This window comes from Ascaphus truei, chromosome 4, assembly GCF_040206685.1.
Source record: "Ascaphus truei isolate aAscTru1 chromosome 4, aAscTru1.hap1, whole genome shotgun sequence".
Lineage (NCBI taxonomy): Eukaryota > Metazoa > Chordata > Amphibia > Anura > Ascaphidae > Ascaphus > Ascaphus truei.
The window spans coordinates 60,548,579-60,567,554 of NC_134486.1; the positions used below are offsets into that span (position 1 = coordinate 60,548,579).

At 39.4% G+C, this 18,976-nt stretch overlaps 1 protein-coding gene across 11 annotated transcripts in view; it reads left to right on the plus strand.

Moving 5' to 3' along the window:
• The window catches only part of GTF2A1L (general transcription factor IIA subunit 1 like), a 409,851-nt gene that overhangs the window by 124,874 nt on the left and 266,001 nt on the right, over positions 1-18,976 (plus strand). For 10 of the 11 annotated variants that reach the window (XM_075595846.1, XM_075595845.1, XM_075595847.1 and 7 more), the window contains 2 exons: positions 4,477-4,523; positions 5,330-5,423. The exons of the other annotated variant lie outside the window; for it this stretch is intronic. In XM_075595846.1, coding sequence (XP_075451961.1) covers positions 4,477-4,523; positions 5,330-5,423 — 141 coding nt within the window. The remainder of the gene's footprint in view (positions 1-4,476; positions 4,524-5,329; positions 5,424-18,976) is intronic. 11 annotated transcript variants of the gene reach the window in all.

Here is an 18,976-nt window from a genome sequence, read left to right on the forward strand (position 1 = left end):
CAGGGAATATAGACAGGTGGAAATCGGAGGATTGAAATACCCCACGCCAGTGCCTCATTGGTCCACCGGACTATCTTCTCCACCAATGGGAGAGTGGCGGGGAGGAGTCAAAAGGCCCGGTTTGCACACACTAACAGTTGTCAATGACAACATAACAAAACAAATATAACTTTATTAACAAGCGGAAACTAAAACACATAGAATACATTATACAACTGCGATAGGTGATTCTAAAATGAAAAGAGGGATATTAGTGCATGAATAGGATTAAAACCGGACAGCATACCCAAAAATTCACCAGATTATGCTACTCTTGTTCATACACCCTCAAATCAACATGGATCACACATTTCTATAGAAGAAGCACGAAAATAGAACAATATATCATATTAAAAAAATATATATATTTAAATAGACTATATAAAGTACATTATAAAATACATTAAAAAATAAAGGTGTCATATATGGTTTCTTTTGGAGGTTTTTACCTGCGATTGGTGGCTGGTGTCCTCAATATTTGCAGTGCGTCTATCTCTCCAGGTACTTGTGAAGTCCCAAATTTCAGCACAACGGAGAGGTGAAATTTTAAAAACAGTTTATTGCACAATAAATATAAAGAACTTACATCAAAAACTTAGTCTGGCGGCGACAGCAATTCCCAGGTTCACCACGGTGCGGCTTAGTCCCTGCTATCCGGTATTCACTGCTGGAACGCAGCATCTCCTGCAAGCTACGGTGGCCGTCAAGTCCCAAAATTGCACACAGAAGGAGCAACGTGTTTTGTAGATCCTTATGCTTACTCAGGCTCGATAGTTCTGTGTGAAGGCTTTCTGAGGTTTTAAATACCTCCGTGGTAATTGCAGATTCAGTCCAGATGCAAATAAAGTTTTTTTTTTTTTTTTTAAATCAATCAAGCTCCTCTGTTGTTCATGGAGTAATCCGGTACAGATCACTGTGTTCTTCATACAGATCAACATTGCGATGTCTTTGCTTGTTTCCTACAACACTATAATCACATCTTAATTATTGTTTCTCTATAGTGACTCATCTTTTGGCCATAATTAGTACTGAAACTCATAGCCTATTGCAGGGTAGCAAAATCTTTTTTCTCTGCACCCCCTGCCATCTGTCCCCCTCTCCTCGCGTGCCCCCCAAATCCTCCCCCCTCACGCCACGTTGCCATGGCAACGCAACGGCACATGAACCCGCGGCGTCATTTGACGACGCGTGACCCAGGAGCATCTGAAACAAGGTAAGTAGATGTTTACAGAGGCCCTGCAGCTCCCCCAGCATTAATTTAAATGTATTCGGGAAGCGTAATTTGTGCTACGTTTGCTTTGATTAAAATTTCGACTGTCAGCCAGTTCTCAAGTGGTGTTTTTATGCTGGAGTGCCGGAATTCTTTTTTGCTCTACCTTTTGCAGAAGTATGAGCGTTTACCTTCCCTTGCGATTTAAACTGAAGTGATATCGCAGTTCCTCAATATATAGTTTATTTCTCACATTTTAAAAGAACCTTTGAAAAGCAAGGTTTCACATTTTCCTTTTTTTATTTTTTTTATTTTTTTAAATATATAGATGCCCAATTACTTTGGCCAGTCATCACTTCACAAGACGTCCCACAATGCACCCCTATAATGCTTGGGCCACACTTCTCCCACGACCATAAGAGATGGTCGTAAATGCTGGAAACAGTAAAGTACTTGGTTCCTTGACTAAAATAGGTTAAATTCTTTATTCAGGTTCCAGGCTAATCTTGAATGTAAAGAAGTTTTATGCATGTATCAAATCTCTTGATTTTTTTTTAAATTTAAGCATGCGTATCAATAACAACCCCTTTTTTCGTATTTTATTTTGTATTTTAAATACTTTTTTATTTTATTTTTTTCATTTAATGTATTTATCATATTAATTTTGGCCTGTCATTTTTATCACTTTTGTATGCCCTTCCTACTAACTTTTTAGTAGCAATTGAACTAAAAAGTGTGGACAATTTCTATATCATTACGGTTTCCTGCTAAAGGAATAATATTTTAGGTGAATGGTTAGTTAAATGTATTTTTGTCATCAGCTTATTTTTCTTTTTACAATGGAATGTGTAATTAACTTGTCCCAGTAGTAGGCGAGAATGAGATTGCCTTTTAGCTGTGAATTTCTTGTCTGTATTGAACTGAGGAATTACGATGAACCTTTTGTCTGAACTATAATAAGACTTCTAACAAATCAAATTAGGTAACAAGATTTCCTTTTGTCTTTATAAATCCAACTACAACTATGCTTGTGTCCATTTTAGAATATGTCATATATTATTCTAAAGGCTGAATAGAAACTTTATTTATTTGACCAATGAAAATGTACAGAAATATTTTACAAAATAATTCAACTTAATTACATTTCATGGAGTGCATTTTAGCTTTTAAGTCAAAACATGGGAGCATATGGAAAAGGAGTTGAATATTTACGGGGTTCAAGCAAAGTGCAAATGATGGTTCATATGAACAGCTGTGTTCTTGTAAGATGTCAAAAAAGAAAAATGAGTCAACTTTCCATCTTAGTAAGCAATTTAAATCTGTTTTATTGTATTCTTTTTACTACAAATGCTAAGGTTTTTATGTTTTGAATGACTGAAATAAATTTGGTACACATAATTAAAAGTACAACTCTAATAAATACGGGCTACACCCCGACATTTTATGTTCTCGTTTATTCTTTTTAAAACATAAAAAAAAAAAAAAACAGAGTTATAAACATTTTCTTTTTTGCCAATGGGGCCTCTTTGATAATTCAATTTATGGTACAGGTTTTCAATGCTATTGCACCCGATGACCCGTTTCTGAGGGTGAAACTGTGGTTTCCCAGGATCTATACACTTAACCGATTCAAAACAGTGGCCATTTCTTCCACTTCTGCGTTCTGTATGTAGTGCGGCAATGCGCCAGTGAATGCAATAACATTGGTTACATCTGTACTATAGAAATCAATGGGATTTCACAAAACGTTCAGTTCTACATAGACGATAGATCCCTCCAACACTGGGGATCTATCACAGATCAAGAAATAGCTTTTCAAATAAAATGTTTAATTTAATGCAGACATCCTACCTACTTTTTTTTTGTGTACACTCTATTTTCAGCTTTGAGGGCCCCCTCTTTTCAGAGCTATGTGGCAATTAATTTAACCTGGTTTAAATCTCCATACAGGGTAAACAAACTGTCTGCCAATCTCAAGCCAATAGGAAAGTGCAACATCTAAAACCAAATAAAAACAGAATTATCTTGAACTGTGGGTCCCTGCAGCTGAAAAATGTGGCTCTGGTTTGGGGGGACCCCAGTTCCAATAATAAAAAGGGGATGTTAGAGATGGTTTGGTGCTTAAAAATGCAACCTTTTAAACAGCCCTCCCTATTGCAATCAAATTGTCCCTCTAGAAGCAGTGATAAATGACATTGCAGAATGTAGAAGTTAGAGAGTATAGAGGCAGAACACCTAACGTGGCAGCATAGAGGAAAATCATGAAGTCATTTGGTATATTTACCTTGATGATTTGGTTATCTTATTGATATTTAGAACTTCATTTTATATTAAGCACACACTGTAATTGCTTTACATGGACAGTTAAATTACCGTTCTTAATTCGGGTATACAGTAAGTAGGAGTAGAATCCAGATAGGAAAAAACACCTGTACACAGCAGAAGAAAGCAACGCTGGACTAAGTGACCAGTTGAAGTATTTTTTGAGTCCTGGCAGATCTAACAGAGTATACTGTAGCCTGCCTTTAACAGAGTGCCCTATTGACATACCTGTCGGGGACATTCTACTGTATCTCTCTGTCAGGCAGGATTTTAATTCCGCCTCTGCTGACTGCATCAACTCATCTGCACTTTCTAGAAAGTTGTCTGGGTGTATTACTGTTTAGTTACTGTAATGAGAAAACAGGTGTGTCTGACTAGTTCTACTTTGGCACACATCACACTTTTTATGTAAAAACATTAAACAAAAGTAATAAATGTTATGTTTTCTAAAAGTAGACTGTTGATTATTATGATGTGTAACTCTGCTTAGCCAGACAAAATGTGGTATTTGCTATGTTGTCTGCAAAGAGCTGCTCTGCGCATGCATTGTGGAAAAAGCGTTATAAAGATTTCTAAAGCGGCAATTTATGGCAACATCTCTTCCACAGTCCTTTTTTTTTTTTAACTGTTAAATCTTTTATATCTCATGGTCTCAGGGTGTTCAGGAATGGGGAAAAAAATTGGAAAGCTATCCACTTAGAGCAGGGGATTTTTTACAATATCTTAAATGTAAGTTTCAGTGCAGCCATGGTTGAGCCATAATTAGGGGGGGCCTTTAGTAAAAAATGTGGTAATGAAGTAAACCTACAGAACCGTGAAAATATAAGTGTCTGTTGAATGCTACTTTAATATTTTGAAGCACATTTCACTGACTGGGTTTTGTGTTTATGCTCTCTTATTTTTAGTTCTCCCAGGGGGTAGAAGTGTTCAGAGTTTTGCAGTAACGGAAATGGTATGTAACCCATGTTCTTTGTCTTAGGTGTGATTAATACCCCTCCTCAGTGTTTTATGCAGAACATTCATTTTGTATATTCAGTTGTGTAATATGTAACTTTAACTACTCATTTTAACTCTTCAAATTGGATAAAAAGATGAAAATGCATCTCCAACAATTGTGCTCCAACACTGCCATAATAAAGCGATTCTGTGTTGTTTTTATTTAACTTTTGATGAAAGGCATCAGTTGAAGTTTTTTTTTTTTTAGTATATTAAATCATCAGTAAAAATGTAGGTTGTAACTTTCCTGAATTTTTATTTAGATCTGTGATATCTTGATATTTACCCTTGTATCAAGATCACATTTGTTTCAGACTCGACAATCTATTTGTATACCGTATCAGTAAAGTGATTTTGAGGGAAATTCCAGGAAATATACTAAGCAATTTTATTTACAATATATTCCAATTTTTTTGTCAAATGTACTATAATTTGGGAAATGCATCAGTGTTTCTACTGTGTATAATTAATTTATTTTGTATAATTTTAAATGCTACTCCAATTTGACAATTAGGTCAGTTAAAAACATTTGCAGAAATCTTTACTTAGTATGGCATTGTTCACCAAGTCTGTAAGATTTTGACATTGGAGCTTGTTTGAATTTTGGAAGATTTTTAAAAGGTTATTGAAAAAAAATGTAAAAATTAATTCAATATCCAATTTCCAGTTTTCTGTATTTACATAATTTTTTGTGATGACTATTAATTTTATGCACAGTATTTTTTTTTAATGACCTATTTCAAATCTTATATCTAATTTCAGAGTTCTTCCTGTTCAAATACTGCATTTACTATTCCAGCCGGTACCACTTATCCTTTTCATTTACCAGCTGGAATGACTGTGCAGACTGCATCTGGTAAGTGTAAAGAACTGTACAGTCTGAAAACTACTTGTAATTGTAGTGGTGTTTCCCCTCTCCCTCTGGGAGATTTACCCTGCTACCAGGTGTGTAGTGCTGGTACTTGCGGACTTACAGGATACTGAGTTGTTCGCCGGTGGTAGTGGGGACATGAGGACAGGATTCTGGGGTAGATGATGGTTCTTTATCTCATTGGTGTTAGGGCCTCCATCTCTTGCAGGCTCTAGGGATGTGAAGGCAATCCCTGCAGGAGAACTCGCCACTACTCTCCCTGATAGATTGCGCTCACAAGGCAGGAATATATTTTATAAACAGGAACACTTTATTCTCTCTCTACATACACTGGATTCACTGGAACACTACACACACTAGACCTGCAGTCTCCGGATGGTCCCTTGACTCACACCCCCAGCCATGGGCACCAAGGGCGGTCCGAGCTGTTCCCTGACTCCCTATTAGAGTCAGAGGTAGCAGACCCATTCCCCAAAGGGAGGGGATAAAAGGTGACCAGAGCCCTACACACACTCTTCTATATGTCCTTATCAAGGAAGAGATAGATTTGGGTGTGCAGCCCCTTAAGTACCGAGGGGGAGGTCCGAGCCCCTTTTTGGGCAGAACACAGGCCTTAGTCCACCTTCTCCCCTGTCACTCAAGGGAGCTGCTGCTGATGGGGAAAACCCTGGATTGGTCCTGACACTGTCTGTAGTGTTTCCCGGGCCTGTGTGTCAGGGAAGGCAGATTCGTTGCCAAGCCAGGCTTGGCTACACTCTCCCTCTGGTGGGAAATCCAATGCCCCGCCTGGAACCGAATTTGGTGTACCATCCTTCAGTGGAACAACATAACAATTTAACACACTCAGTACTTGGCAATTGATCTCATACACCTTAAAACAGTGATGAAGTATTACAGATTACTCCTAGCATGGAGAACCTTATACCACCTCAATAATAATGGGATGGGACAGGCTTTCTAACAAGCTTCACATTTTGGGTATACTGTATGTTTACATTTGTATCTCTTGCACAGAAACAAGCCGGAGTACCAGGTGGGATAATATGTAAGAACAGATCCTTTCAACATATAGGGTATCTGTATGTACATTATAAAAAAAGTTTTAATACAGAATATAGTGAAAATTGTACATTCAAACTTTAAAATAAATTAAAAATGCGAATGAGAGTCTCAAGAGTCTGTGTGTGACTAGCAAATATGTAATATATCATTTATAGTAATGGCTACAATACTGTCTCACTATAGAATTGCTGCCTTAAACATAAACTTTGCTTATTGTGCCTAATTGTAACACAAAAAGCTGATTGCTGTTGTGTTGCCGATTTGTATCTGGCTATTGCAACTAAGCTGGAGAAATACCAGTCTAAACAATACAGATAGATAATAAACCTTTACTAAGGCTAATCATATCCAATGCTAATTAGGACCTTAATTGTTCAGATAGAAAAATTGCCACTTAGTTTCTGGCTCACTCCTAAAGTAGGAAATGATGTATTGTATTCCTGTGAGCAGTTATAACATTATATTGGTCTATTATCAAGGAAAATCAAAAGACTAAAACAATGTTTGTTCTGACTGATCTGTTAATCTGTATTGCCCTGGAGATAGCTATGATTGCCAGTGTCAAAAGGGGTTGATATTAATTTAAAGAGTGTAGCAGTAATATACAGATAATACATTTAACCGGAGTATGAATCAGTCAGCCTGTATATTGAATAATACTGGGCAGGTGATTCTGACTTACCGGAGTCTAAAAGCTCTCTGTAAATACTGAGTGTTTGTGAGTGGTGAATATCATTGTTTATCTGGGGAAACTAAAAAGCCTGTGCGGCTGACCGACCAAACCATCATGGTCATGGCGACCAATAGTGTCAAGGAATGGGAATTTGAGTGAGAAGGCTAGCATCTATTTGGACATGGTACTCTGTGAATTTGTCACCTCTCTACCATCCTATGTAAGACACCAAGGATGTTTTATTAAAACTTGAAGGGGTAACTCTTGACCAGGGGAGCGCAATCTCTTTTTCCTGCGCCCCCTGCTGGCTCTTCCCCTCTCTTCGCGCCCCCCTCTTACCTTGGCTCCAGCGTCATGACGTCACGTTGCTGTGGCAACACGTCTCCAGGAGCAAGGCAAGTGCAGTTTACAGAGGACTTCGCCGCTTCCCCGGCACTTAATTTAAGTGCCTTTGGGAAGCGCTCTGGGCCTTTGTAAACCCTGCGCCCACCCCCCAGTTTGCGCACCGCTGCTCTAGACAATAATACACTGCTAGTAAGTCTAGACATAGAGTCCTTGTACACAAGCATCTAACACCCTGCAGGGTTAAATGCAGTCAAACATTTTCTACGATCTAGAAGCACTGACTACACTAAGCATAATGATTTAATCACCAAATTACAAAATGTTGTGCTTACCCACAACTATTTTGTTTTTGATGGGAAATATTATCAGCAAGTTCAGGGTACGGCTATGGGTACATCATGCGCCCCCATGTACGCTAACATATATCTGGGATGGTGGGAGGAGACAAAGGTGTTTAAGGACCGGATGATGGAATACACGGTCAATTGACATCTGGATTAGGTATATAGATGACATTCTACTAATCTGGAATGGCTCAGAGGAACATCTCATTAGTTTCATCAAGGCTCTTAATAAGAATGAGCACAACCTCAAACTTACCTCCGAGTTTGACCGCCATAAAATTAATTTTTTGGACCTAACAATAGCCAAAAATACAGACGGCACCATACAGACCACCACCAACAGAAAAAGCGGGGGGGGGGGGGTGAAAAGACATTGAAAGAAAGATCGAGAGGGGTGAAAGAAGAAATTGAGAAGCACTGCAGGGGGAGGAAAGACATTGGAAAAATAATTAGATTAAAAAACATGAGGGGGAAAGAGAAATACACGAGAGAGGACAGAGACAAGGAGAAAAGATGAAATGATGATGAAGGGGGTGGGGTTGGGGGAGTGCAAAGTGGACCGAATGTGGTCGACAGAACTTTTTCCAAATTTGTCCTGGGAACAAAAATATTCTGTGACCCTGATAAGAGCACTCAATCACTGCTTTTTTATGAAGTTTACCCTCCCCCCTCCTCCCTCACAATCCCTTGAATAGCATCTGTTTAAAGTTTATTTTTATGTAGGTTCAAATTGTAAAGTATCTGGGGTACATTTAACCAAAATAAATTAATATGGAGATAAACAAAACTTTACAGTGCTTCTAACAATTCTGTCTTACCATGGCAGCACATGAAGTCTGTACAAAGAGAAAAGAAAAAATATGTGCGCCTATCAATTGGTCCGTGAAACACTCAACTAACTAAAAATAGAAATAAAATGGTGAATGAATTGAACCTTAAATATATAAACACTTTAAAAACAATGAATAGTGATGTGACATGAACCATTCAGGAGCATCAAGGGTCTGGCTCTAACTATGATTCAAATAATTTATACATAACGGTATGTAATGCCAAAAACCCAAATAAATTTGCAGCTTCCAATGCAAGGGACCCACGTCCTTGCTGAGATAAAGAGAAAAAAGGGCAAAGAAATGGGAAGCGCAGAAATATGGGAAAAAGGCAAACAAGCCACTTTATAGATGATAAAAAACACAATAATGATATATAATAAACCAACAGAATAATGATAAAAGTCTCTGCAAATTATTGTCCAGATTGTATACAATGCATTGGTGTGGAACAATCTAGGCCCCTATGTGTCAAAGGAGACTCAAGCAAAAAATAGTGCAAACGTATAGTTCCAAATGAAAGTGGGAGCCCCAGAAGGTGTACCGTCCACAGGTTTTTAAGACAATAAGTGGGACAAGAGTATTAAAGGGCCGTCAGCGAGCCCCTGTGAAATCTGCTCACCCAAACTTCAGACCGTTTTGTAGGGACGGCTCTTGATCCTCTTCATCCAAAATCCCTCTAGCTACACGCTTCTCCAGGGCTCGGACACGGAATAGAGCAGCTCTCAGCCTGCCGGGTTGAGTCTCCTTTGACACATAGGGGCCTAGATTGTTCCACACCAATGCATTGTACAGTATACAACCTGGACAATAATTTGCAGAGACTTTTATCATTATTCTGTTGGTTTATTATATATCATTATTGTGTTTTTTATCATCTATAAAGTGGCTTGTTTGCCTTTTTCCCATATTTCTGCGCTTCCCATTTCTTTGTCCTTTTTTCTCCACATGAAGTCTGTGGTTGTGGAAGCACTTGATAAAGGAACCCAAGCCTGCCAAATTCCCTACGAACAGTAGCATCCAAAAGAAATGTTCTGCTAAAACAGGTAAAGTAAAGACTCAATTGTGGCAGTTTTTGGAATTGTTGAAGTCTTTGCTGATATACTGTAGATTTTCAAGTAGGAAGACTGAGAATGACTGGTCTGTCCAGCAAAAAGTGGATCTGCTTCCAGGAAATTTAGCAGGATTTACCAATTTCCCAAAGATACAAACATTATTGAATTATATACCAAAAGTGGACACTCCAGTTGCCAGGCTGTTTATGGTGGACTACTCCACATCTAACAAGATTATGGCCAGCTTCATAGTGGAATGCAAGTTATGCAATGAATACCTTGCGACTCTGGCAAGTAATTCTGGCCCCTTGAAGCTATACTGTGAGAGCCCTTGCCAAAAACAAAGCTGATGCAATAGCAAGTTTGCAGGAAGCTCCAACTACTTTGAGCTTTCATGGAGTAAAGGATCATATTTGTACTAAATAATAACGGTAGGCACTTCTTGCTATTGCCTCAGATTTGTTGGGCAAGGGCTCTCACTGTATAACTTCTAGGGAGCAGGATGAATTACCAGAGCCCCAAGGTATTTATTGCAGAACTTGCTTTCCGCTTTGAAGCTGGCCATTAACTTCCTATGATGCTTGTCTTTTGTTGTGACCTGCAGTGGCAGGAATGGGATATTTTTGGGATATTTTGTAGTAGCAAGGCATACAGTACATTGTGGCTACAAAGTTGTTCAGCAGCTGCAAACATTATTTGTGTGCACTCCCTTTTACAGGGGAATACTGATTTCGGGAAAGTTTTAGATCAAATTCTATATATTTTCTCTGACTAATGACTCCCGTCTATTCCACCAGGTACTCTAGGAAGCAGCAGAGATATTTTCAAGCCTTCAAGCAGTGCTAGGATACCTTTCAAATGTGTGCAGTTCTGCCCAAAATGAACTATTTTCAAAGTGTGGTCCATATGATGATTTTTTTAATTATTATTTTCACCCTTGCTGTTTTTTGAATTTTTTTATTTTTACTTAAGTTCAAAGGCTTTTACGGTGTGTTGTTCACACTGCAACTACTTCTGTTCTCACTTTCTCCACTAAATCTGGCTGCACCAAGCTGTTTTCCATATAGACTTCTTAGGGTATTACCAGGGAAAATATTATTTTTATGGTCATCCCATGGCAGTGGGCACCAATGGGTTAATTCCCACCAGCGGCGTAGCTAGACATGTGCGGGCCTGCGGGCAAAAAAAAATCAGGTCTCTCTTTTTCTCTCTTTTTCTCTCTCTCCATCTCCTCTCTCCATCTCCTTTTCTCTCTCTTTGCTCTCTCTCTTTGCTCTCTCCTCTTTGCTCTTGCTCTCTCTTCTCGCTCTCTGCTCTCTCTCTCTTTGCTCTCTCTCTTTCTCTCTTTTCCCTCTCCTTTCTCTCTTCTCTCTTTTCTCTCGCTTTGCTCTCTCTCTCACCTTTCTTTCTTTTCCCTCTTATATATTTCTCTTGTACTTCATTCTCGCGTTGTCTCTTCCTCCCTGTATCCTTTCCTTTTAATGTCTGTTTTTACCCCTGTGATTTAACCTTTCCCCTCCCTCTCACCTTTCCCAACCTGTCTCTCAGACTGCAGCTCCAGCCCCACACTGCACTAGTTGAGGCCCGGCCCCCACTGACCTAGACCCCGCCCACCCACGGAGGCTCTGCAGAAGAAGGCATTTCCCCTCTGTCCTTCCTACTGCATCTCAGGCCTGCCCCCTAACCAAGGCCCCACCCACCTGCCGTGGGAGGGATTTCCCTCTGTGCTTACTTCCTGCATCTAAGGCCCCACAATGTGCCGCCGACGGGGGGAGAGCTTTTCAGGAACTTTTTCAGGATGGGCTAAAGTCGTGAGTGGTGTACCTCAGGGATCCGTACTGGGACCCCTTCTTTTTAATTTGTTTATTAATGACCTTGAGGTTGACATTGAGTGCAAAGTCTCCATCTTTGTTGCTGATACTAAATTGTATAACAGGAAAGTATGGAGGACAAAAGCGCACTAGCAAAAACGGAGCAGGAAGGACCCAGAATCAAAAATAAATTAAAAGGGCACTTTAATGTGACAAAAGACCCATCCAACGCGTTTCGAACGTCACAGCGTTCTTTTTCAAGGATAAAACACAATGTAATGACATCCGTTAAATACCCTCTTACCTGTGAGCCGTTTCGCGCCAAAAAACGGAATCATGATGACGTCATGACGCAATGCGCATCATCGCGCATGCGCAGAGCGACCTAGTGCCGTTCTACGGGCAAAAACCGTTCCACAGGCAGTGTGGCCATATTTGTTATGGGCAAACCATAAAACAACAGGTAATATTACAGTTCCAACCACCTTCAATACAGGACAAATCGCCATGGCACCTACACGCAATGCTAATCATTGTGCATGCACAACACGGCGCTGCAATATCAATTAACACCATAATCACAAAAATGGGACAAAACCATACTAATCCATAAAGAGAAAATTGCTAAGTATTAAACAAGTTGCTGGCCTCCTTATCTAATTATAAAGAGAAGAATTAAAATAAAAAGCATATAACCACAATACATAACAACTGAAATGGAATAAATTAAAAACAATGAATAACCTAAAAGACACGAGTAATATGTAATGGTACTACAATACCAGGGAAAATATATCATAATATATGTAAAAACATCAATAACATTATATAGATACATATAAAGTGAACACAAATGCAAGATAACAAGTATGCTGTATATTATATGAACGTAATCAAGTTTTATTTGATCAAAATCCATCAATTATTGAACCAAATTACTAAATGACCTATACGAGTATATATTAGTATAATGTTACAGAAAATGGGTTAGCTGCCAATCAATGTTCAGACCCATAGGGAAGCGCGCTTGGAGAATAAAAATCCAATACGCCTCCCTACAGTTCAGAAGATTGACGCGATCACCTCCTCTAGGTCTACAATTGACCAATTCAATGCCCAGGAAGGAGAAATTCCTAGTCCCTCCTTGACCACATTCTGAGAAGTGTTTAGATACAGGATGATTTGTATCATAACATAACATAACATCCTGACCTTAAGAGCTCTAATCGTTCTTCCCACATATCTTTTGCCACAGCCACATGTTATGAGATATACACTGCCGACACACTTAATTGCAGTGCGGCCAGATCCGCAAGCCGGGAGATTTCCCGGCTTGCTAGTGGCCGCCCCTCGGCGTCACGCGTCTTCGGGAGCCTGCGCCCCCTGCACGCGCGTCCAGGGCTCCCCGAGGGAGCCCTGGTGTCCCGCGATGTGGGGGACGGCGGCAGGGGGTTCCGGGGGACCCGGCGGACCCGGCAGCGGTAGGGAGAGCGCCCCGATCGGAGGGCGCTCTTCCGCTGCTTCGGCGCGCGCCCGTCACCCTCGGGCGCGCGCCAGGCTACTGCTGCGGCCAAGAACGGGCAAATGCTCGAATAAACTTGGCCGCAGCAGTACGACAAATTGACTTTTACAATTTATGAAATTATTAATATAAAATTCCTTAATTTTACCTTTAATCCCTTCATGTGACTGTGGCAAGTCATCCTGAAAAAAACTTTTTGCTGGCTTCATATGTTTACATACGCTACAGGAACCACATTTGAAAGAACCCCTGGTGATATAAGGACTAACAGACCCGGGAGTAATTAGGTCACTTGTGGAGACATATGATCCAATTGTTCTCGCTCTGCGGTATACAAATGAAGGACCAGATTCAACATATTTTTTAAGAGCAGGGTCCATAGATAGGACATTCCAATGTTTGGAAATAATAGAGTTAATTTTTCCACTTTTTTTTATTAACTCGTGAAATAAAAAAAGGACATTTATTATTGGAATTTGCCAGTCCATGTGTACCATGCTTGTTTACATATTTATCCTTATTAACACCAAGACGAGAATCCCCAGTAGAACATGTGGATAACAATGACACCCTCTCTGTTTTCAACGCATTATCAAAAGCAAATGCTATATGGGATTGGGAATATCCCCTGTCTGAAAACCTTTTAACCAGATCCTCAGACTGAGACAGAAAACCACAAGGTGTAGAGCAGTTCCTTCTCAGTCTGAGGAACTGTCCCCTAGGTATGGCTTTAATTACATGAGATGGGTGGCAGCTGTCCGCCCTAAGAAATGTATTCCTTGAATTTAATTTCCTATAAACATCCGTTTGGATTGATTTATCAATATCCACAAACAATTGTAGATCTAGAAATTCAATGTGATGAGAATGAAAATTTAATGTAAATCTCAAATTGTATATATTATCATTAAGGTAAAAAACAAAGAGTGAAGTGCAGTGACATCCCCTTTCCAAATAATAATTAAATCATCCACAAACCTTTTATAAAAAACAATATTGTGACGACAAGGATTGGTACTAGAAAATATGAAAAGTGCTTCCCACCACCCCATAAAGAGATTTGCAAAAGAAGGAGCAAAGCTCGTGCCCATAGCGGTGCCAATTAATTGTAAATAAAACTTATTATTGAAAGTGAAAAAGTTGTGCGTGGGAAGGAAAAAAATTGCGTCCAAAATAAAAGCCGATTGAAATTTCTGGTATCTCAATAAATTGGCGAACAGCTGCCATCCCATGATCGTGTTGTATAACTGAATACAGAGACGTAACATCAAGTGTTACCCACAAATAATGATTCTCCCAAGTGACGCTTTTAATTTGATCAAGAAGATCACCAGAATCCCGTATAAATTAAGGCAATTTTCTAACAAAAGGTTGAAGAAAACCGTTCACATATCTTGACAGACCATCTCCCAAAGATCCAATACTAGAGACAATTGGACGACAAGGAGGGTCGACCAATGTCTTGTGGATCTTTGGGAGATGGTGGAAGATAGGAACAATAGGGTGTGATGGTATAATATATTTGACTTCATCCCTGGAAAGAACTTCCATAATGACACCTGAGTCAACCAGTTCAGTAAGGACATCCAAAAAGCGCAGAGTGGGATCAGCGGGCAATACAAGGTAGGACAAGCCATCCTCAAGTTGGCGTAATGCCTCCTTGACATAACTGTCTCTACTCTGCACTACTACAGCACCACCCTTGTCCGCGCTCTTTATAACCAAAGCATGATTATTTTTTAAAGATTTCAAAGCTAAACGTTCACCATGACTCAGATTGTCATGATCCATACGTGAAAAGGAGAACCCCTGAGCTAGAAGACGGAGGTCCCTAATAACCAAATTTTCAAACATAGTAAAAAATTGACCTTTGACATGTGTGGGGTAGACGATAGAGCTCTTTTTTAGGCCTGAATTCCATTCCGAAAAGGTAGGTATAATGATTTCATCAGAAGTCTGCTCAGACAAAAGATCATTCATGTCCTGCAATGTACAGAAATCATTAAATGTATTTAATGTAGTAGATACCGGAGTAACGGAGTCCGATGAGGAGACATCACTCTCGGTAACGAGTGGTGTCCCCCCATCGAAGTCACCATCTCCGGTCGACCTAGAAACATTTGGAATAAAATTATCAAAAAACTTTTTCAAAGATAGTTTACGAACAAATTTATACACATCAATGGTGGTATCAAACAAATCAAAGTTCATGGATGGTGAAAAATTAAGGCCTTTATCCAGAAGTGACATCTCAATAGGGGAGAGAGTGGCTCCAGATATATTTATAACATTGGAAAAGTCGCTCAAAACTTCTTCCTTATGGAGGCGGACCTGTAACCCCCTCCTCCCCCCCTCTTCCCTCTTCTGATTCTCTTGTGTCCTTTTGAAATAAAGGGATAGATATTTGTTATATATACCCGTATAGGTCATTTAGTAATTTGGTTCAATAATTGATGGATTTTGATCAAATAAAACTTGATTACGTTCATATAATATACAGCATGCTTGTTATCTTGCATTTGTGTTCACTTTATATGTATCTATATAATGTTATTGATGTTTTTACATATATTATGATATATTTTCCCTGTTATTCTAGTACCATTACATATTACTCGTGTCTTTTAGGTTATTCATTGTTTTTAATTTATTTCATTTCAGTTTTTATGTATTGTGGTTATATGTTTTTTATTTTAATTCTTCTCTTTATGATTAGATAAGGAGGCCAGCAACTTGTTTAATACTTAGCTATTTTCTCTTTATGGATTAGGATGGTTTTGTCCCATTTTTGTGATTATGGTGTTTATTGATATCGCAGCGCCGTGTTGCGCATGCGCAATGATTAGCATTGCGTGTAGGCGCCATGGCGATTTGTCCTGTATTAAAGGTGGTTGGAACTGTAATATTACCTGTTGTTTTATGGTTTGCCCATAACAAATATGGCCACACTGCCTGTGGAACGGTTTTTGCCCTTAGAACGGCACTGGGTCACTCTGCGCATGCGCAATGACGCGCATTGCGTCATGACGTCATCATGATTCCGTTTTTTGGCGCGAAACGGCTCACAGGTAAGAGGGTATTTAACGGATGTCATTACATTGTGTTTTATCCTTGAAAAAGTACGCTGTGACGTTCGAAACGCGTTGGATGGGTCTTTTGTCACATTAAAGTGCCCTTTTAATTTATTTTTGATTCTGGGTCCTTCCTGCTCCGTTTTTGCTAGTGCGCTTTTGTCCTCCATACTTTCCTGTTATACTGCATATCTGAAGCTGCACAGCCTGCCTACCACTCCTAGGATTGTGAGTATTGCTTATGTTCAGGGGAACCTGCCAATGAGACTGAGGGTGAGTGGGCTTGTACCATCTACCACCTGTCTTCAGGAGGATAGTACCCATACTATTGCATATTAAGTACTATATCATTACTCATTTTTATACCTTGGTGAGTGGTTTGGCTTAATTTATCTTGTCATACCTGCATTAGAGCGCTTTAGCCTATTTTTTCTATCTTGATACTAAATTGTGTAAGGTAATAGAATCAGAGCAGGATTTAATTTCTCTGCCAGAAGGACTTGGTGAGACTGGAAATGTGGGCAGGTAAATGGCAGATGAGGTTTAATACAGATAAATGTAAGGTTATGCATTTGGGATGCAAGAATAAACAGGCGACTTACTAATTAAATGGGGATAAATTGGGGGAATCCTTGATGGAGAAGGATTTAGGAGTGCTCGTAGACTGGAGGCTTAGCAATAGTGCCAAAAAGTCATGTAGTAGCTGCAAAGGCAAACAAGATCTTATCTTGCATTAAACGGGCAATGGATGGAAGGGAAGTAAACATAATGATGCCCATTTACAAAACTTTAGTAAGACCACACCTTGAATATGGAGTAAAATTTTGGGCACCACTCCTTAGGAAAAAAACATTCTGGAACTAGAGAGGGTGCAGAGAAGAGCCACCAATTAATAAAGGGGGATCTAACTTATGAGGAGAGGTTAGCTAAATTAGATTTATTTACATTAGAAAAGAGGCATCTAATAGGGGATATGATATCTACAGTATATTCAAATATATTCCGGGACAGTACAAGGAGCTTTCAAAATAACTATTCATCCCAAGGGCAGTACAAAGGACTCGGGGGCATCCCTTTACGTTGGAGGAAAGGAGATTTCACCAGCAACAAAGGAAAGGGTTCATTACAGTAAGGGCAGTTAAAATGTGGCATTCATTACCCATGGAGACTATGGTGGCAGATACAATAAATTTATTCAAAAAAAGGTTGGACATCTTTTTAGAAAGGAAAGGTATACAGGGATACACTGGCGACACACTTTATTCGAGCTCGGCTAGTCCCACGAATTCGGGTATACCCGGGTGTATTGAGGTTTGTGACTGTTTTCTGCCCGAGTGCATTGAGGTATTTTCCAGGCAGGGATTGAAGCATTTTATTCCCGCTGGCTGCAATACTGCACAGTATATATATATATATACTGCATTACAATTCATGAATTTATGCCATCTGGTAGACACGCGAAGCATTGCAGCCTATTAAATCCTAATCATTATCATTTAACAGATCAGCCGCCCGTCAGCCAGGCATGAATCCAGGCTGGGAAGGCAAATGCAACGGGGCTTGTCAGAGGTGAGGAGCGGCGCATTCCAGGTATCTGCCAGGTACATACTGGGTATTTGCTCGAATAAAGTGTGTCGGTGCAGTATACCAAATAAGTGTACATGGGAAGGATGTTGATCCAGGGATTAATCCGATTGCCAATTCTTGGAGTCGGGAAGGAATTTATTTTTCCTCTTATGAGATATCATTGGATGATATGACACTGGGGTTTTTTGTTTGCCTTCCTCTGGATCAATAAGTAAGTATAGATATAGGATAACGTTTCTGTTTAATTTTAGCATAGGTTGAACTTGATGGACGTACGTCTTTTTTTCAACCTCATCTACTATGTAACTATGTAAAAAGCATGTCGCCTGTTCTTGAGAGATAGAAAGCCTAATAGGGTACTTTCCTCCCTCCAGAGGTTTTGACACATAATGCTATTTGGGTTCAGACTGCCTCCTCTTGGTCAGTAGCGGGTAGGATTGCTTTCTATGGTCAAGTCAGGGCCCATATAACGTTTGACCAATGGGTTTTTCAAGTGCATTTATATAATTCTATAGAATTGCGGTGGTTGCGTTTTTGTCCAGTTACTGTTGCCACAGAGCCAACCGAAATTGTAGGCATTACTGTTAAATCTGTGCACCTTGCTGAAGGATAGAGCAATATTATAGGTTGCTTCACTACAAAGTAGTTAAGGAATAATCTTCTAGCTATTGTTGGTATGCATGGCCAATGGGGGATTCAGGTCATTTGTGGACCTCCATTATTTTAATCGGTCCTTGAATATTAGATGCTTTATGAGGGAATCCTCAAGATTATCATTGGAACAGTATGGAGATTGTATCATAGCACAGATTTATATCGAGACATTCTTGCAGAGTACATAATTTTCTGTGCACAGCACTCCCCTTTGGCCTGGCCACATCATCAAGAACTTTTGTTAAAGGTAATTGATATGTCCAGTTGCTTCAATTCTGATGCAGTTTTTTTCCATATTTGGACTAATGGCTTATTTAAAAAAACAAAAAAAAAACCTTACCAAATGTTTCAAGAATTCTGCAATTATTGCAACAATGTATTGTGATCTGGGAAAAAGTTGCACTCCCTTTTCAAAACACTGTTTTAATGATACATTTCGACTAAACTCATTTTTGAGTAAATGTAACGTAAATATATATGGCACAGATGTTCTACATGCTTGCAAAATGTTGAAATATTGTAATTTTCAAGTTGGTGTATCTAAAATGATATTGTGATACACTTGTGGCCCTTCTACTCCCTAA